We start from the raw sequence: 21,125 nt of genomic DNA, 5'->3' as shown, positions 1-21,125 counted from the left end.
TGGTTTTGTGCCACTTCCAACAGAAATACTCCAGGTGGACACCTTCAGCAATCAGGAGCTCCTCAGTTGCTCATAGCAAATTCCACCTTGGAGTTTACAAAGACTTATGGGTAGAAAAGCCACAGAAAGTAATTTACTATACCACACATACTTTTGCTATGTTCTTTTATTTCAGTGCCTCAAACTTCATTCATTTGCATACCACCTTTGTGATACTTGCCATGTTTGTGTAAAATCTGTACTATTACTTACTTAATGCTTTTCTCTAAACTGACTCATATACTAACCAAAAAATAGTATGTTGTTGTTGTTGTTAGGTGTCGTTGAGTCATCTCTGACTTATAGCGACCTTATGTACAACAGAATGAAACACTATCCAATCCTGGGCCAGCCTCATGACCCTTGCTATACCCAAGCCCATCACTGAGCCACTGTGTCAATCTATCTTGTTGAGGACCTTCCCCTTTTTCGTTCACCCTCCACTTTACCAAGCATGATATCCTTCTCCAAGGAATGCTCCCTTCTGACAACATGACCAAAGTAGGTGAGACAAAGTCTGGCCATTCTCACTTACAGGGAGCACTCCAGCTGTACTTCCTCCAGGACAGATTTGTTAGTTCTTTTAGCAGTCCATGGTACTTTCAGTATTCTTCGTCAACACCACAATTCAAAGGCATCAACTTTTTTTTGGTCATCCTTATTCACTGTCCAGCTTTCACATGCATATGAGATGATTGAAAATCCTATGGCTTGGGTTTGGCACATGTTAATCTTAAAGGAGATATCTCTGATCTTCAGCACTTGAAAGATCTTTTGCAGCAGATTTGCCCAATGCAATACATCGTCTGATGTCTTGACTACTGCTTCCATTGCTGTTGATTGTAGAATCAAGTTGTATGAAGTCTCTGACAACTTCAATCTTTCCTCCATTTATCATGATGCTGCTCACTGGTCCAGTTGTAAGGAGTTTTATTTTCTTTATATTGAGGTGTAATGAATACTGCAGACTATAGTCTTCAATCTTTATCAGTAAATACTTCAAGTCATCCTCATTTTCAGCAAGCAAAGTTGTGTCATCTGCATATTGCAGGTTGTTAATGAGTCTCCCTCAAATCTTGATGCCACGTTCTTCTTCATATAGTCCAGTTTCTTGGATTATATGATCAGAATACAGAGTGAATAAGTATGGTGAAAGGATACAAGCCTGACACACTCCCTTCCCAATTTTAAGCCATGCAGTATGCCCTTGTTCTGTTCGAACGACAGCCTCCTGGTCTATGTACAGGTTCCTCAGAAGTACAATCAAGTCTTTTGGAATTCCCATTCTTCTCAATGTTATCCACAATTTATTATAATCCATACAAAGACTTTTGCATAGTCAATAAAACATAAGCAAGCATCTTTCTGGTATTCTTTGCTTTCAGCCAACATCCATCTGATATTAGCAATGATATCCCTTGTTCCACATCCTCTTCTGAATTCTTGCATTTCTGGAAGTTCTCTATCTATATACTGCTACAAAAGTTTTTGAATTATCTTCAGGAAGATTTTACTTATGTGATATGAAGGATATTGTTCAATAATTTCCACATTCTGTGGGATCACCTTTCTTTAGAATGGGTACAAATGTGGATCTTTTCCAGTCAGTTGGCCAGGTAGTTGTCTTCCAAATCTCCCAGCATAGCCGAGTGAGTGTCTCTAATTTGGCATCTGTTTGTTGAAACATCTCAGTGGGTATACCGTCAATTCCTGAAGCCTTGTTTGTCACCAATTTCTTCAGTGCAGCTTTGACTTCTTCCTTTAATACTATTGGTTCTTGATCATATGCCACCTCCTGAAATGAATGAGTTCAATATCAGCTCTTTTGATACAGTGACTCTGTGTATTCCTAACATCTTCTTTTGATGTTTCCTCCATCATTCAATATATTGCCCATAGAGCCTTTCAGTATTGCTACCAGAGACTTAAATTTCCTCTTCAGTTCTTTCAGCTTGAGAAATGCTAAGCATGCTCTTCCCTTTTGGTTTTGTAACTCCAAGTCTTTGCCGATTTAATTATAATAATTGACTTTGTCTTCTCAAACTGCTGTTTGAAATCTTCTGTATAGCTCTTTTATCTTGTCATTTCTTCCATTTGCTTTAGCTACTCTCCATTCAAGGGCAAGTTTCAGCATCTCTTCTGACATCCATTTCCAGTCTTTTAAATGACCTTTTTGCTTTCTTCATGGATGATGTTCTTGATGTCATCACACAGTTCTTCTGGTTTTTGGTCACTGGTGTTCAATGCATCAAATCTATTCTTTAGATGATCTCCAAATTCAAGAGGGATATAATCAATGTCATAATTTGGCTCTCATGGACTCGTTTTAATTGTCTTCAGCTTCGACTTGAACTTGCCTATGAGCAGTTGATAGTCTGTTCCACAATCAGCTCCTGGCCTTGTTTTGGCTGAATATAGTGAGTTTTTCCATTGCCTCTTGCCACAGATGTAGTCAATCTGATTCCTGTGTACTCCATCTGGTGAAGTCCACATGTATAGCCACTGTTTGTGATGTTGAAAAAGGTAGATACGATGAATACGTTATCGGTCTGGCAAAATCCTATCATGCGATCTCTACTGTTATTTATATCACCAAGGCCATTATTTTCCAACTATCAGTGATCCTTCTTTGTTTCTAACTTTTGCATTCTAATCACCAGTGATAATCAGCACATCCTGGCTATATGTTCAGTCAACTTCAGACTGTGTAAGTTGGTAAAAATCTTCAATTTCCTCATCTTTGGCTTTGTTCATTGGTATGTAAATTTGAATAGCAGTAGTATTAACTGGTCTTCCGTGTAGGTGTATGGCTATTATCCTATCACTGACAGCATTATACTTTAGCATACATCTTGATACATTCTTTGTGATGATGAATATCATGCCATTCTTCTTCAATTTGTTATTTTCAATGTAGAAGATCATATGATTGTCTGATTCTAAATGGCCACACCAGTCCATTTCAGCTCACAAATGCCTAGGATATCAATCTGTATGTGTTCCATTTCATTTTTAACAACTTCCTATTTTCCTAGATTCATACTTCATACATTCCATGTTCCAATTATTAATGGATGCTTGCAGTTGTTTCTTGTCATCTTGTGTCATGCCACATCAGCAAATGGAGGTCCTGAAAGCTTTAATCTACCCACTCATTAAGGTCAGCTCTACTCTGAGGAGGCAGCCCTTTCCTGGTCGTATTTTGAGTGCCTTCCAACCTGAGGGGCTCATTTTCTGGCACTATATCAGACAATGTTTCAGGACTATTCATAAAGTTTTCCAGCAATATATCACTGCTGTTCATAAGGTTTTCACTGGCCAATTCAATACTATACAGAATGAAAACAAGTCTCTACCATAAATGGAAAACTGATATCACTTTCTAAACAGAGTTTTTACCTAACACATTTCAAAAATATCTGACCATATGTCCCAATCATTCTTCATACCACCAGTTGTATATATACATATCATTCTTTGGGATGAATACTTGCCCAATTGAGCTTAAGAACAATGGTTGTTTCCTCTGAGCTACAGAATACCTCAGTGAAACAGTAAATGGGCCTCAAGAAAGAGCTGGTTCCAAGCCAGCTTTATGTATCAGTAGACGTACGTCTCTGATGAGATTTTAGGGGACCGGAAGGACTTTGAACACCAACTACTTATGCCAGTTCTGCTGCACAGCTGATGTCGGAAACTATTCCACCAGAACTTTAACCCTTTAGCTAAGTGGTTTCCAAATTCCATGGCACTAGGAGAAAGTAGATCTTTGGACACAACCCTGACTCCCCTCTCCCCTTTTCAACAGAACAACTACAGCTTGATTAGTTTGATATTTTGAACTTCCATTACAGGTTGCTGTGGAATTGACTTTGATTCATGGCAACCCCATGTGTATCAGTGTAGAACTGTGCTGAATAGGGTTTTCAATCACTGATTTTTTTTTTTTTTTTTTTAAGTAGATTACTAGGCCTTTCTTCCAAGGCATCTCCAGACAGACGAGAACCTTCAGCCTTTTGGTTAACAGTCTAGCATGTTAACCATTTTCACCACACAGGGACTCACATTCCAAAACCAAACTGACTGACATCGAGTTGATTCCAACTCATAGCCACCCTCGTTGGGTTTCTGAGGAGGTAAATCTTTACAGAAGTAAGACTGTCCCATCTTCCTTCCCCAAAGCAGCTGGCGGGTTTGAACAGCCAACCTTTTAGTTAGCAGTCAAATGCCTTTGGCATCACCAGAGGGACTCACATAGGAGACTGTTGAAAGAAAGGGTTCTGCTAGAGAAAAAATGTTTGGAAACCACTGTTGAAATGGTTAATGGTTCAAACCACTGTTAAAATGAAATCATATGAAATTGCACATATTTTTGAGAGCACATTTTGACCTACAATACTGAAAAGCTCGGAGAAAGTTTGAAAGGAGAAAGGGGAGAAGAAGCAATGTGCACTGACAAGGAGAGAGGGAACCCTGAAAAAAGTACCTCCTTCTAACTATATACTTTGCTGGTTTTGCAATTTTGGCTGAGACTGACCTTGTCTGGTACTCAGATGGCCAGGAAATTGTAGTCCCATCTGACAGCAGGAACAGAGAAAGAGCAGAATAGAGCTGGAAATGGAACAGCCAAGTTGGTGATACTTACACAGTCTCACTCTCAGACGGACCTGAACCCCAGAGGTGACAGATAACAACATCCATCTGAATAGTGCTGTTCAGACAGTAAAGTGCTTCTCACAATGGCCAGGCAAAGTACACAGAAAGTGTGTACTATAGTATGCCCTGAAGCTCAGAGAAGTTAGGAGAATTTGTACTAGGTCACACTGCAAAGGAGCTGGAAACAGGGCCAGAGTAGCTGCTTTTCTGCTCCTAGATTTGGTATTCTTGCCACTATGCTATACTGTCTTAAGTGGGAAGATTATAAGGACTTGAAGCTGCTGAAATCAGAAAGAGAAGTAAATTCATCACAAAATAAAATCTGAGTCACATGTATTTGCCAAAATCCTTAGTCGTCCTTACCTGCCACAACATCTCTGAACATTGCCTTGAAAGCAGGGAAGTAGCTGCTCTGAAGTTTGTCTAGGAGCCCAGCCATGCCCCTCACCTTGGTCATTCTCAGTTGATTATAAATGTATTCCAGATCTTCGTACCTACAGTACCACAGAGAAAGGTGAATGCAGGTGAATTTCAAGAAATGCAAGTCATACTGTAATGACCCATGCTCACGAAGACAGAGGATCCCTGCCTCAGGGTGCTTTCACACAGGCTGTGCTCCAGCCCAAAGAGCGACATCTGTTCCCAGAACAGGCAGGGCAAAAATCAGTCAGGAGCACAGGTTCAAAGGTATATGTCCAGGAGGTAATAGCAGGGGACTCTGCAGTAACCATCTGGTGGCTCAAAACTGGCAGCTGGAGCTTATTAGCTCTTGTAGGAAGGCTTGGGGCAGTATGAGAGAAGCATTGTTGGAGCAAGGCCCACAGGTTGGTGGCATGGTCAGAAACCAGGCAAGAGGACAGGGCCTCTCAGCATGGTGGTGCAAACATGGCTGGTACACTACTGGAGTGCCTGGCCATGTGACACTGATACTCTCTATTCAATGCAAGTGCAAGGACATCTGCTTCTAACATGTGTCTGCCTCCATTTGAGCAAAGGATTAATGAGCACAATGATAAATAACAAGAAAATGGGAAAGAAGAGAAGAAATAGGTGGGAGAGGTAACCCCTTAGTGCTGGGCACAGTATATGGATAGACTTTCCAGTCCTACTAATAATACACTTAGACCTAAAAAAGACACTTCTGCAGCCAACTTTCAAAGACTCTAATCTTTCTCCAAACCCTTAAGAAAGTGTGTACATCTTGTCTTGACTGTTCAGGGAGATGGGAGTATACAATTAGATTAAACTATTCAAGGCTATTATTCAATTTTAAGTGTAGTTGAAAGAAAATTTGATGAAACACCAGAAGATACACTGACTACAGCCCCAGAAAGGAAAGATGAAGAAAAAGAAGACTATTAAAACTTAGGAAAGAGTGCATGTCCCAATCTACAAAAAAATTTTATAGACCCAAATGACACTGAGCTGTCTTCCCTAGAGGTGATGAGAAACACCTAGAGAATCAAACTCAATGGTTGGCTTCCCTAAGCCAGATATAGATTTATCCTCCATAGGGCATCTGCTCCCCAGGTTTTGAGCATGGGCTTCCTTGCCTACCTGTTCTTCCAGAACTCCAACTCCACCTTAGGTGTGGGATTCTCCCCTTGCAGGAGTGGCTGGGAAGACTCTTTCTTGAGTACCACCTGGACTTGGTGGCTCCATTTGATCACTGCAGACTCAATAGAGTAGATGACTGACTTGTCTATGGAATCCAAACTGTGAAAGACAAAACAACTCTCTTGGAACATGTGGAAATTACTCTAGGTATGCCAAGAGAATCCCAAATCTTTTAGAAATAGTGAAGAATTTCATCTCATCCAGGCATTCTGGACTTTTGGTGGATAACAAAAAAAAATTAAAAAAACCAAACTCACTGCCATCGAGCCGATTCTGACTCATACTGACCCCTTTGGGTTTCAGAAGTGGTAAATCTTTATGGAGGTAGATTGCCCAGGCTTCATTCCACAGAGTGGTTGGTGGGTTTGAACCACCAGCCTTCTAGCTAGCAGTCAAATGCCTTAGGAACTATGCTACCAGAATAGACTTTGTTAACTAGTCAATGAAAAGTACAGCTTCTCCTCTCACAATGAAAATATCCGTATGCATGCAGGCATATATGATTATGCATACAGGTTCAGGGGCCCACTAACATTCTGAAAACTAGTTTAAGAACTGTGTATCCTACCAAGTCTTCCTGTCAATGCAGGGACACATTGGACAGAAAATATCCCACCAGTGATAGCAAGCCCCTGCTTGACAAAGCAGCACAGGAGATCAGCTCTTCCTGGGGGAACATTTGTCTCTATCCAGAGCTATATCTACCTTCCTGCAATTTCCTTATTTAGGTCTTCATCCTGACCCCTACAGCAAGAGGAAATAGGTTACATCCTCCTTCACAAGGCAAAATAACAGCCATCTGAACACCACCATCATGACTGCTCTTTGTTTTTGTTTTCATTTTTCCAGTGAAGAATGGAATTCCCATGCATTCCCCTCCATATACTTAAAAAAAAAAAAAAAGATATGCTTTGAAACCCTATGAAGCACAGTTCTACTTTGAAACACATGGGGTCACCATGAGTTGGAATCAACTTGATGGCAATTGGTTTTTGTGTTTTGAAAAGGGGGGCATTGGTGGTTCAATGATAGAATTTTCACTTTCCATGTGGGAGACCCAGATTTGATTCCTGGGCAATGTACCTCATGTACAGTCATCACCAGTCTGTCACTAGAGGTTCCATGTTGCTATGATACTAAATTCATCAGAGCTTACAGACCAAGACAGACTAGGAAGAAAGGTCTGGCAACCTACTTCCAAAATCTATGAAAACCCTATGGATCACAACAGTCCAATCTCGTTATACACAGGTTCACCATGAATTGACATCATGGCAGGCAGCAATAACAACAACAACCTATTTGTAAAGGTTTAAGAATAAAAAACATATTTTGGTTGCCTGCTCATAAAACCTTAACTGAAAAGTATACATGATGGGAGCCCAGGACACAACTGGTAAGAGAGCATGTCACTCAAATTTTTATGCCAGAAATCCACCTGCACCTAGTTTAATTCAATTCATATTTGCTGAGCAATGGCATGGCACAAGTAATTATGGAAGGTATTAAAGGGAGGAGATACTCACCTCCCTCAAATATGATCCAGCCTTTTGGGAAATTATCAAATATGAACAAAGGGAAAGAAATCCAGCAATGATTATACACACATATTGAATGTTATTAAGTTGAAATATAAAGGGACCAGAAAAAAATAGTAATTTGACTTTATTTATTTTGAAAACTGGATATTTTTATTAAACTACAATGCAGTTTTCTAGCTAAATGGAAATTGCTTCAAATGATATAGGTAGCAAATTAGTTCCAATGGGGGAAAAAAAAACTTCATTACAAAGTACACTGCCATCCTATGCATTACTTATTCTTAAGATCAAATTATAAACCCTGAATATACAATGATGACAGTTAGGCACTGGGAAACTCTTGGCAATATGGCAGACTGAACTGATGTAGAAAAGCTACTTCTTGCTATAAACACATAGAAGTGCTTGATAAAATAGGCAAAATATATCATTTAAATACACAACCTAGTTTGAAAGAAAAAACATAAAGTCCCCAGAGGCAGAAACATAATTTAAAGGCAGAATAGTAAATGGAAGCTGAAGGTATGACAAATACAACTCTAAAAGGAGAAGGTGCTAGGGTTTTTGTGCTGACCCAGGGATAAGAGAAGTGGATGCCACTCCCCAACAAAGACAAATTTGTGTTTATTTAAAAAAAAAAAAAAAAATCACTAGGACCTGAAAAAAAAAATCCCCATCTACTGGGGGAAGAGGGCCTGGAACTGTAACAAGAGGCCCCAGAGTTAGTTCTGTGACATTATGTGCTGGGTAAATGCTGGGAAGAGGAACGGCTGTCTCCCAGGCTGGACTTGGGTCTTTGCCAACAATGAGACACTGTCCTGATAAACAAAATACTGAACTCAATGTGGTGGCTCTCAGCCCTGAAATGATTCCGAGTGGAGAAAAGGAATATGTGATAGCCTTAAAGGACTTCAGGCAGAGGGACAGGGAGGATGCTAGTAATCAGCACAAAACACACAGGCTGAGGATGTTGGCACACAGAAAAGACAGTGGGCTTGTGTGCAGAACAAGAGATGTGACGGGTCAGGAATAGAAAAGTCATGAAGAAACACAGATAAACTAGCATCTCCTATATCTCAGAGTCCCATATGGCCAAGCTGGTGATACTTACACAGTTTCACTCTCAGAGTCCACAAACTCTATCTTTTCTGAGCCAACTGGAAGAGGCAGCAAGGTTTTCCCCTTCACTTGTTCAAGGATAACCAAGAGATCACACTGGAGGCTGTGGGCATGCCGCCTGATGTCTTGACATAACACGTGGGGCCAATCCAGGTGATTCTTCTCATTGTTCAAGATGGGTATAACAACCTGTAATAGAGTGGCACAGGGAAGAAACAGCAGGCATTCTACTTCTGCAATCTTAAAGAAAAGGCCATTCTGAGAAAGGTTTATAAGGCTACAAATGACCATTTATAGGTCACAAAATGCAGAGGCAAAAGAATACAACAGATGCAAATAAGAACGACTGTCTGTCTACAGCTGTGAGGGGTCACCTTTAAAAAGTAAGCAAAGTTGGAGATCTTGAATCCATCTGTGGAGTCAACACTAATTGCTCCTGGCTACCCAACATAATTCTTCTTCTTTTAATACATATCCCCAGATCTAGAGGTGAACATGTGAACAAATCTGGGCCAGTGCACATCAGGCCTAACTTTCTTATCTGAACTATTAAAGCAAGAGAGATTTTATTTTCTTTTTTTTTTTTTCTTCTGCTCAACTTATACTCGGGAGGAAGAAAATCTAGAGCTACTGATGGCCATCTTCTACCACATGCAGCCTTACAATAAAGCCAGAAGAGTTTACAGATGGACAATGAGCAGACCATAGTGACATCATTTGAGCTCCTGAACAAAGATGCTCTTGAACTTTCTGAGCTAATTTCAGTTCCCTATCACTTGGAAGAAAGGTGATGATCTACTTCTAAAAAAATCAGTCATTAACACACACAGTTCTACTCTGAGTTGGAATCCACTGATGGCAACTGGTTCTAGTGGCAACTTAAAACGTCTTAATTCATACAACACACTAGGAAATTTTATCTGCCAACAGCTCATAACTAACACAAAGGAAATACTAGAAAGACTAACAGATGATAAGGTAATATGATGAGTATGATACTAGGAAATAATGAAAAGGAAATAGGGGTCCATGTAGTTGGGTTCTATATATGAACAACCAGTCCTGTGGCTGTGAAATAGAATATTTGTACCAAGCATCTTCAGTCCCAGAGGATGATACTTGCCTGGTCTCTCAGGAAGCATTCACCAAGTGAAGCCCTTACAACAGGAGAAGAGAGACCTCCAAGAGAAAAGCCACAAGATGAACTCTACTCACATCCAAATTAAGACCCAAGGCAGAAGGCCTAATGGGACAGAAGAACCAGCATTTTCCTAGAGTCTCAAAGGCAGAGGCTATATCTTATTTGATCTACATGTACCCACAGGGTCTTGCACATAGATATAACTCTTCAGAAGTTTACAGAATGAGTAACTGAATAATGCAGACTGATGAAAAAGTGGTAGGTAGATTTGGGTCAGATTCTGGAGGGCTTTGAGTGGTAGAAAAATGCTGAGTGTGGAATCTCTATGAAATGGAATCGTACTCATTTATTTACTCAGTGAATATTTATTGTCGTTGTTGTTAAGTGCCGTCGAGTTGTTTCCAACTCATAGCGACCCCATGCACAGCAGAACGAAACACTGTCTGATCCTGCGCCAGCCCCACAATCCCTGTTATATTTGAGCCCATCATTGCAGCCACCGTATCAATCCATCTCATTGAAGGCCTCCCCGTCTTTCGTTGACCCTCCACCCTACCAAGCATGACATCCTTCTCCAGGGAATGGTCCCTTCTTACAACATGACCAAAATAGGTGAGACGAAGTCTAGCCATTCTTGCTTCCAAGGAGCATTCTGGCTGCACTTCCCCCAGGACAGATCTGTTAGTTCTTTTAGCAGTCCATGGTACTTTCAGCATTCTCCACCAGCAACCACAACTCAAAAGCATCAACTCTTCTTCAGTCTTTCTTGTTCATTGTCCAGCTCTCACATGCATACAAGGCAATTGGAAATATCATGGCTTGTGTCAGGTGCACTTTAGTCCTCAAGGAGATATCCTTGCTCCTCAGCACTTGATACAGTTCCTTAGCAGTTGACTTTCCCAATGCTACACGTCGTCTAATGTCCTGACTGCTGCTTCCATTGGCATCGATTGTAGAACCAAGCAACGTGAATTCTTTGACAACCTCAATCTTCTCTCCATTAATTGTGATGCTGCTCATTGGTCCAGTTGGGAGGATTTTTGTTTTCTTTATATTGAGACGTAATCCATACTGCAGACTGTATTCTTCAACCTTCATCAGTAGGTGCCTTAAGTCATCCTTACTTTCAGCAAGCAAAGTTGTATCATCTGCATATCTCAGGTTGCTAATGATTCTCCCTCCAATCCTGATACCACGTTTTTCTTCATATAGTCCAGCTTCTCGGATTATTTGCTCAGCATATAGATCGAATAAGTGTGGAGAAAGGATACAACCCTGACACACTCCCTTCTTGATTTTAAACCATGTAGTGTCCCTTTGTTCTGTTCGAACGACAGCCTCCTCCTGGTCAAGGTACAGATTCCTCATGAGTACAATCAAGTGCTTGGGAATTCCCATTCTTCTCAGTGTTATCCATAATTTGTCATGATCCACACAATCAAATGCCTTTGCATAGTCAATAAAACACAAGTAAACATCTTTCTGGTATTCTTTGCCTTGAGCCAAGATCCATCTGACAACAGCTATGATATCCCTTGTTCCACGTCCTCTTCTGAATCTGGCTTGAACCTCTGGAAGTTCTCTGTCAATATATTGCTGCAAACATTTCTGAATTATCTTTAGTAAGATCTTACTTGTGTGCGATATTATTGATATTGTTCTATAATTTCCACATTCTGTGGGATCACCTTTCTTTGGAATGGGTACAAATATGGATCTCTTCCAGTCAGTTGGCCAGGTAGCTGTCTTCCAAATCTCTTGGCATAACTGAGTGAGTGCCTCCAATGGGGCATCTGTTTGTTGAAATATCTCAATCGATATGCCATCAATTTCTGGAGCCTTGTTCTTCGCCAGTTCTTTCATTGCAGCTTTGACTTTTTGCTTATTTATTAAGCATCTATTATGTGCTAGAATTGTTCTAGGTGCTAGAAAGATATATCATAAAATAGACAAAATATTCTGACCTCATGAAATTTAAATTCTAGCGGAGAGATAATCAATAAAAAAAAAATAAGTAACACAGGTAAAGGGGACTGGGAGTGTGAAATGGAGGGGCTGTAATTTAAAATTTCAAATGGTGTGGTCTGTGTAGGCCTCACTGAGAAAGATCTGAATGAAGATAGGAAGAGTTCTGTGCAGACACCTGGGGGGAATATGTCACAGGTAGAAGGAACAGCCAGTGCAAAAGCCCTGTGGTGGGAACATGCCTGGCATGATCAAGGAGCAGTGAGGAGACCAGTAAAATTGCAACAGGATAAGAAGAAGAGTAAGAGTGAGAAAGGGGGTCAGATACAAGTAACCTTGTCTATAGAATTCTGATTTTTACTCTCAGAGAAATAAGAATCATTGGAGGGTTTTAAACAAAGGATTAGTATGGGCTCATATGTTTTAGCAGAATCACTTTAGCTGCTGTGTTGAGAATAGACTCAAAGGGGCAAAAAGAGAAGGAGTTCACTTCGGAAGTTCCTGCTACAATCCAGGAGAGAAATACTAGTAGCTTGGTACAGAGGTAGTAGTAGAGGTGATAAGAAATGATGTGATTCTACATAAATATTGAAAGCATGGCCAAATTATTTCTTAATGAATTGGCTATGGGGTTATGAAAGATGCAAAGGATAACTCTAAGGTTTTAGACTTGGACAACTAGAGGAATGGAGTTGCTATTAACAGAGATGGAGAATAAGGGTGGAGTAAGTTCTTGAAGATCAACCAGAAACTTAATTTTGAACATGTTAAAATCTGTGTAACAATTGAGAAAGGTCTGGTAATTTACTTCCAAAAAAATCAGCCCTTGAAAACCCTATGGAGCACAGTCCTACTCTGAGACAAGTGGGATTGTCATGAGTTGGAGTTGATGGCAACTGGTTTATAATGGACTTCTAAATGGAAACACTGCATAGACAGTCAGATATGCTTGTTGGGAATTCAGGGAAGAAAAGGCTGGAAATATAAATTTAGCAGTTATCAGACACAGATGTTTTATAAACCCCTGAAATTAAATGAGATATTTCAAGGAATTGAATATAAATAGAGAAGATGTCTAAGGAATGAATCTTGGGGTCCTCAAATGTTAAGAAGTTGGGAAGAAGAGTAGGAAACATCTATGGAAACTGAGAAGGAAGGGGGACATGAAAACAAGAGGAAATCAAAAGACTGTGGTCTCCTGGAAGCCAAGAGAAAAAAGGGCTTCCAGGAGGAGAGGTTGATCTTTAGCTGTGTCAAATGCTGCTCACAGGTCAAGCAGGATAACTAATAAATGGTCATTCTATTTAATCCAAGGGAGGCCATGAGTGACATTAATAACTTCTTTCCTTCTCTTCTGTGCAGTGTGGAGATGAAAGCCTGATGAGTGAGGATAAGAGAAAATGGGCACAGAATAGGAAATAGAAAGAATAGATATACATTCTAAAAATTTTGCTATAATGGAGATTATAGAAATGGAGTGAGAGACACTGGAAGATGAGGATTTTGTTGATGAAAATTATCCAGTGGAGAAGAAAAATACTAAGAATATGAGAAGGAAGGACTGCTGTAGTGACCTCCTCAAGAAGGTGCGAATGGACAAGATCTAAAGCAAAACTGTCAGTTTTGGTTTTAGGGCTGGCATCAGATCAGTCCTTCTATAGCAATGGAAGGGATGGCAGAGTTTATGAATATATATATCAATAACAACCTACTGCCATTGAGTTGACTCTGATTGGGTTTGCAAGGCTGTAAATCTTTATGGAAGTAGATGGCCTCATCTTCCTCCCATGGAAGGTTTGAACTGTCGACCTTCTGGTTAGCAGCCAAATGCCTTACACATTGTGCCACCAGAGCACCCCCCCCCCATATAGAGGCTTTAACAAATACACATTTATTTTTCACAGTTTATAAGGCTGTAAGTCCAAATTCAGGCACTGTCTCTGTTTTGTTGTTGTTAGGTGCCACTGAGTTAGTTCCAACTCATAGCTACTCTATGCACAACACTGGGTGGTCCTGGGCCATTGTCACAGTTGTTGCTAGGTTTGAGCCCATTGTTGCAGCCACTGTGTCAATCTATCTCATTGAGGGTCTTCCTCCTTTTAGTGTGCTACTTTTCCAAGCATGACATTCTTCTCCAGAAACTGGTTCTTCCTGATAACATGTCTAAAGTAAGTAAGACGAAGTATCACCATCTTCCTTCTAAGGAACATTCTGGCTATATTTCTTCAAGACATATGTTAGTTCTTCTGGCAGGCCATAGAATAGTCAATATTCTTTGCCAATACCACAATTCAAAGGCATCCGTTCTTCTTCAGTCTTCCTTATTCATTGTCTAGCTTTCATATATCTATGAGGTAACTGAAAAGACCATGGCTTGGGTCAGGTGTACATTAGTCCTCAAAGTGACATCTTTGCTTTTAAACATTTTAAAGAGGCCTTTTGCAGATGTGTCAAATTCACTGCATCATTTGTTTTCTTGATGGCTGCTTCCATGGGAGTTGATCGTAGATCTGAGTAAAATGAAATCTTTGACAACTTCAACATATTCTCCATTTATCATGATGTTTGCTTATTGGTCCAGTTGTGAGGATTTTTGTTTTCTTAATGTTGAGATGCAATCCATACAGAAGACCGTAGTCTTTGATTCATCAGTAAGTGCTTCAAGTCTTCACTTTCAGCAAACAAGGATTTGTCATTTGCATATTGCAGGCTGTTAATGAGTCTTCCTTCAATACCGTCACTGTGTTGTTCTTTATATAGTCCAGCTTCTACGATTATTTGCTCAGCAAACAGACTGAATAAATATGATGGAAGGATATAACCCAGACACACACCTTTACTGATTTTAAACCATGCAGTATTCCCTTGTTCTGTTTGAGTGACTGCCTTTTGATCCATGCACAGGTTCTTCATGAGCACAATTAAGTGTTGTGGAATTCCCATTCTTTGCAATGTTATTCATAATTTGTTATGATCCACACAGTCAAATGTCTTTGTATAATCAATAAAACACAAGTAAACATCTTTCTAGTTGAATATAGATATTGGCAGAAAGGAAGATATGTGTTTGTGGAAATTGTATTATATTTTCTTTTTTATTAAGTAGGATGCAAGGACATCACAGAGAGTTGGGAGAGAAGGTTTTGGGTGCTTGAAGAGAAAAAAAAAGAAGTGGAATAGTCATCTAGAAGAGCAAGAATATCACTGGAATAGGAAATCAGTATTTTTTGGTTACTGGTAACACAAAAATTCAAAGTCATTAATTTAAAGTTTAACCAATTGTTTTTTTCTCTAACCCCATTCAGCTTCATGGGCACAACTATGGAGTAGGCAGAGTTGGATTTTTCCAGGATTATAATTCAGCCAAATGAGCATGACAACAAGATGCAGAGGCCATGAATTCAGGAAATAATGCAAGGAAAACATTATAATGATAGGGCAGAGTACTCAGCTGGTAAGGGGGGAGAGGAAAGAAATCGCCTTAGGTGAGGAACAGTGGAAAGGTACCAGGATGAACGGATTGGAAGGTGTATTGGGGGGAAGAGATTGCTGTAGTCTTGATATTAGCGACATAGTTGTCAGAAGTACATGGAACTGTACTATGAAAGTGGCAGTTATTGGCAAGGCAAAGTCTGGGAATGACCATGGAGTGGTTAAGACAGTGAAGAAGACAGGGTCTTTGAAGGAAAAGTTTCAAGGAACTCCTTACCAGCCGTGGCCAGGTAACTGGAAGGATCATTTATGTGTCCACTGAAATAACCAAGAGTTAAGCCAGGAGAAATGTTGGGGTGTCACGGCGTTCTGGGAGTTGAAACCATTAAAAAATGAGGGCAGTAGCATAATGCCTAAGGCACTTGACTGTTAACCAGCACATAACAACAACCACCACCTCCAGGATATGACTCAATGAAGGACAGTGGTTTACTTAGCCAGATGATATGAGATTCAAACTGGAATCAGTTAAGGAGGAACAAAGGGGACACTTATCCCCTCTCTAGGCTCAGTGGTAAGAATGCTGTGGGGGACATATAGCTGAATCCTCAGGGTACAGCCAAGCCTGGATTAGAGCAAAATAATGGGGATTGACCAAATAAGAGGTTGAAGATATTAAGTGGGATACTGACAATAATTCTCACTCTTTATGAAGTACCTACAATGTAGTACATTCTGCCAGGTGTTTAATATATTGTTCTAAAATTCACTACCAACCCTAGAAGGTAGTTTGAACCTGACAGAGGTGAGCTAACTTGCTTATATTGCACTTATGAAATTGGCAGAATTAGGATTTGAACCAGGAGCTCTGGTGGTGTAGTGCCTAAGGCATTTGGCTGCTAACCAGAAGGGTGGTGATTCAAACCCACCAGCCCCTCTTCAGAAGGAAGACTGGGAAATCTACTTCCACAGAGATACTGCCTCAGAGACCCAAGGAGGGGTCGCTATGAATCAAAATCAACTCAGCAGCAGTGAGTTTTTTTTTTTGTTTGTTTGTTTGTTTTAATGATTTGAACCCTGATTGGTCATAGTCCAAATCTCATGCTCATTTTCCCAAAAACAAAAACAAAACCAAAACCCTCAAACAAGCACCTATGTTTCAGAACTCTGAGTTCTGGGAAAATAAACAAACAAAAAGAACTGGCAGTAGTGAATAAAGTGCTTGAGAGGAAGAACAATGGGAGAAAGTTAGCTACTAAAATTCTATCAATTCCTCTTTTGAATTATTTCTTGGATTTTTTTTTTTTAACCTTACGTTAGTGTAAAGGGACAAAAATAATTCCTGTTGGAATGTGTAACTTTCTCTCCTCAGCACTACCCCTACACACAGACACTGAGGCAAGAAGACTTCTCTCAGCCATATGGGTTCTTCAGGCCTCTATAATGAATAGTGGGGAGGTGGAAGGAACAGGTGAGCAAGTAGTCAGAACTTCAGCAGATCCACATGATATAGAGATGAGGCAAGGAGTGGGCAAGAGGGCTGTGAGGGGAAGGAGAGGGCTGAGGCACATGGGAGGAGAGCAGGGTTGTGAGCTGACCTTGGATCAGTTCAGGATGTGTAAAAGAGTAGATAGGAAAAGGTCTGCATGGTCCACTTATTGCTTTCACAGGTGGTGAGAAATGCAAATAAAGGACTTGAGGTATTTTCAAAATAAATTATTTTATTTAGATTTTTAAATAGAGAATATATTTACATGGTGCTAAATTAAAAAAAAAAAAAAAAAGGAGCTCTGGTAGCATAGTGGCTAAAGCACTTGACTGCTAACCAGAAGGCTGGCGGTTCAAACCCATCAGCCACTCCTCGGAAGGAAGGTTGGGCAGTCCTACTTCTGTAGTGATACTGCCTCGGAAACCCAAGGAGGGGTCGCTATGAGTCGGGTCCGACTCCACGGCACATAACAACAACAACAAATTTTTAAAAGCACACAGAAGCTTTTACAATGGAAAGTAAATTTTCTACCTAACCCTAAACTTCAGACCTAGATCCTGGCCTATCGATTACCTTGTTCCTATTTATTTATTTATTCCATTTGTCCCTTTCTTTCTTTCCACCCTATTTTCCTCCTTTTCTTCCCTTCTTCCTTCCCTCTCATTCTAACAGAAATGGAAGCAAACCATACATCCAATTCTGCACCTTTAAAAGTAATGTTTTATAGAAGATTGTCCCAAAAGTTTCTTTCTAACAGCTGTACAGTATTTCACTGTACAGATGGATTATAATTCACTCACCTAGTTCCCTATTGAAGGAGCTCTGGTAGCGTAGTGCCTAAGGCACTTGACTGCTAACCAGAAGGCTGGCAGTTCAAACCCACCAGCCACTCCTCGGAAGGAAGGTTGGGTAATCTGCTTCCGTAATGATACCACTTCAGAAACCCAAGGAGGGGGTCAGTGTGAGTCAGGTCCGACTTGACAGCACATAACAACAACAACAGTCCCCTGTTGAGCAACATTTAGTATGATTCCAGTCTTGTTCAATGAAGCAATGAAAATTCTTGAACATTTGAGGATCTACGTTATTTTAAAATTTCTTTTGCTTGCTGCACTACACTTTCCTAACCATGACACAACTCTGAGATGAGCCCATGTCCCCTACATATACATGGTTTAGTCCCATCTCTAACCCTTTACTCAGTCTGCCCCCCCCCCCTCAATACCTCCAAAATCATTTCCCTTATTCTCTACTTCTCTTAATACTGTTGTTCCCAAGCCAGGTGAACACTTCCAGCTTAGACTGCTTCTCCAACCATGTGCATATCTCTCTGCTCTGAACCCTATGACACTTTCTGTCATCACCATTCATTTGCAGTTTCCAGCCAAGCTTGATATGTTGGTGTGTAGGTGGAGTCCCTGGTAGCTGTAAATGTTTAATCTACTTGGCCACTGAGAGACTAGAAGTTTGAAACCACACAAAGGTGTTTCAGAAGAAAGGTCTGACAATCTACTTCAAAAAAATCAGCCACTGAAAATCATATGGAACACAGTTCTACTCTGACACACATGGGACACCAGGATTTGGAGTTGACACTAGAGCAACTGGCTGGTGTTCAGGCAATCTACAAAGTAAGGCCATGCTGGTACTCAATATATTAAATTACTTTTAAACTTTTCTCCCCTGAGAAACCTCTTTCTACAGCCTCATGATAAAACAAATAAAGGGCTCCTGACCTAGCAGGGAGCCCAGGGCCTGGCTTCAGTAGTGGGGTCAACATTAGGTAAATTGTACCCTGAACCCCCCCACCCCAACTACACCAGTTTCAAATATTTTGAATACATGATTAATTGCACATGTTTCAACCCCTCAAAATAAGGATCTTGTGGGTAGGATCTTATCAAATAAAACATCATAGGGTCAGTATTCTTATTTCACAGCCTTCAGGATCCAGGGCATGAAGCCCAGAAGTATGCACATTCAACTTTCAGGGAAGTTTACTCCCATTCCAGAAAGGTCTAAATGTCCCAAGAATTCTTCTGTGCTTCCCCTTGAAATCTCAAAAATTCTCAAGACTTCCATTGTTGTGCCTTGAAAGCACTCCATAATCCACACCTCCACTTTCCTCCCCCTTAAATGCCTGTTGCACATGTGCAACTGGATGCTGCAACTTCTTATCTTGTACAGGGTGCGCTTGAGAAAAGGTTGTGTGATAAATGAGATGAAGTTCTAAACAACCTCTCCCCCTTTAACTTCTCTCCAGAATTAAAATACTATTTATAGTTTTTTCACCTCCTTGCACCCCACTGACCCATTAGAATTACTTCCTTTTCCACCATTTCTTGTCTTCCTCAGTTCTTCCCAGGGTATATAGGAAGGACAGAGAGATACAGACTTAAAAAGTGGTCAAGACCAGGTACTCTTCAGACTAGCCTCTCCTTGACTTTGACTTGAACCCCTAGCAGATCATTACCACCTCTTCTCCACTTAAGATTTCCACCAGCCCCCATCTCATTGTTCACCCATCCTGTCCATGTCTCAGATGTCATATATTGGACTGTTTCCGTGCAGCCCCGCCCCTCACTCCCACTTGGCCCCGCCCTTACAGCCCCGCCCCCCCATGCCATCTTCTTTTCCTTCTAACCTCTGGACCTCAGCTTCCTGGACCCCACTCATCTAGCTCTGGCCACACCCCTTCCTCCTCCCCTCCCCCACCCTTGCTTCAGCTGGAGCCGGGCCACCCACCCTCCCTCACCTCCGAGAACAGCACGGCCAGATGCTCCAGAGGCGCCGCGGGCATATCTCCGCAGAGCACTGCACCCCGGAGGCTGTTGGGCCCCGGCGGCTCTGGCCTGGTGCGCAGGAAAAAGAGTCCCTTAGCCCGGGCCGAGCCACACTCTGGGACCAGGTCCAGCCCTGGTCGCACCGTCAGGCCCCCGGGCCCGAGCCTCACCACAAGCAGCGGCCGCGGCTCCTTCGCAGCGTTGTCGCCCAGAAAGGCCTGCAGCAGTCGTTCCGCCTCAGCAGTGCCCGCGCAGCGCTCCCAGGCGCCCGCAGCCGGCCGTAGGCTCTGGGCCACGTAAGCTCCCAGGAGATGCAGACGCGGGTCCGCGCCGGATTCCTTATCCGCATTGTCCGCCGCGAGCGCGGCTGGCTGCTCACCGCTTGGCATGGCGCGGGCCTCTGTATGCACCGGTTTCCCTAGCGACGGGACGCGGGCCGGCCTCCTTCCTCACCGCCCCGCCTACTCGGCACGTGACTCCTGGTCTCGCCTCCTCCAGTGTGATAAGGTAGGAGCGGGAGAGCGGCTAGGGGTGGATCGCGTTGCGGTCGTTAAGAAACTACTTGAAGCTCTACTTAGTTGCTAATTTGTGGATTGGGGACGGTCAAGGGTGGCTCTCTAGGGCAGTGGTTTATTGATGTGGGGAGGCCAAAGGATATAAATAGTGTTAAGGATCCTTGTGGTCAAGACTTGATTAGATTCTTTAGAGGTCTCCAAACATGGTTCTGCCACCTTCTTCCCAAATACGTAATTTAAAATTAAAATAATGCCAAATCATAAAGTGTTGTTGTTAGCTGCCATCGAGTTGGCTTCGATTCAGCGATCCTAAGTACAACAGAACGAAGCAGTGCCCCGTCCTGAGCGGTGGTCACAATCCTTGCTATACTTGAACCCATCATTGCAGCTATGTCAATCCATCTCTTTGAGAATGTTTCCCTCCTTCGTTGACCCTCTACTTTGCCAGTGTTTCACTGCTATTCATAAAGTTTTTCTGGAATATATCAGAAAGTGTTTATGCTTTTTGTAAGGTTTTCAGTGGATGCTTAAGGCATCTTTGCCAGCCACGTGTGGCTATTGAGCACTTGAGAAGTGGTTTTCAATTTGCTGAAGATAAACATAAAAGAACATTCCCCAATTCAAAAATTTCTACATGTTAATTAATTCAGTGACATTGGTTAATTACATTCTTCATGTTGTGCAGCCATTACCACTATCCTTTTTTAATTACTCCCCACCATTAACATAAATTCAGTGCCTCCTAAGTGATAACTCCTCCTTCCTCTCTCTCTGCCACCCCTTGCTGTTGTTGTTGTTATGTGCTCTAGAGTTGGACCCTACTCAGAG

General features: G+C 41.5%; 1 protein-coding gene across 1 annotated transcript in view; it reads right to left on the bottom strand.

The window, feature by feature from the left end:
* Positions 1-20,171, bottom strand: part of DNAH9 (dynein axonemal heavy chain 9) — a 722,341-nt gene extending 702,170 nt beyond the window's left edge. The window contains exons 1-4 of the mRNA XM_007948048.2: positions 19,755-20,171; positions 8,965-9,161; positions 6,253-6,411; positions 5,059-5,189 (exon numbers count right to left, since the gene is read on the bottom strand). Coding sequence (XP_007946239.1) covers positions 5,059-5,189; positions 6,253-6,411; positions 8,965-9,161; positions 19,755-20,171 — 904 coding nt within the window. The remainder of the gene's footprint in view (positions 1-5,058; positions 5,190-6,252; positions 6,412-8,964; positions 9,162-19,754) is intronic.
* Positions 20,172-21,125: the final 954 nt, after the last annotated feature.

The sequence above is a fragment of the Orycteropus afer genome, unplaced genomic scaffold, assembly GCF_000298275.1.
Source record: "Orycteropus afer afer isolate SDZICR_OR568_19922 unplaced genomic scaffold, OryAfe1.0 scaffold00199, whole genome shotgun sequence".
Taxonomy (NCBI): Eukaryota; Metazoa; Chordata; class Mammalia; order Tubulidentata; family Orycteropodidae; genus Orycteropus; species Orycteropus afer.
This window is presented reverse-complemented; position numbering and strand designations above follow the sequence as displayed.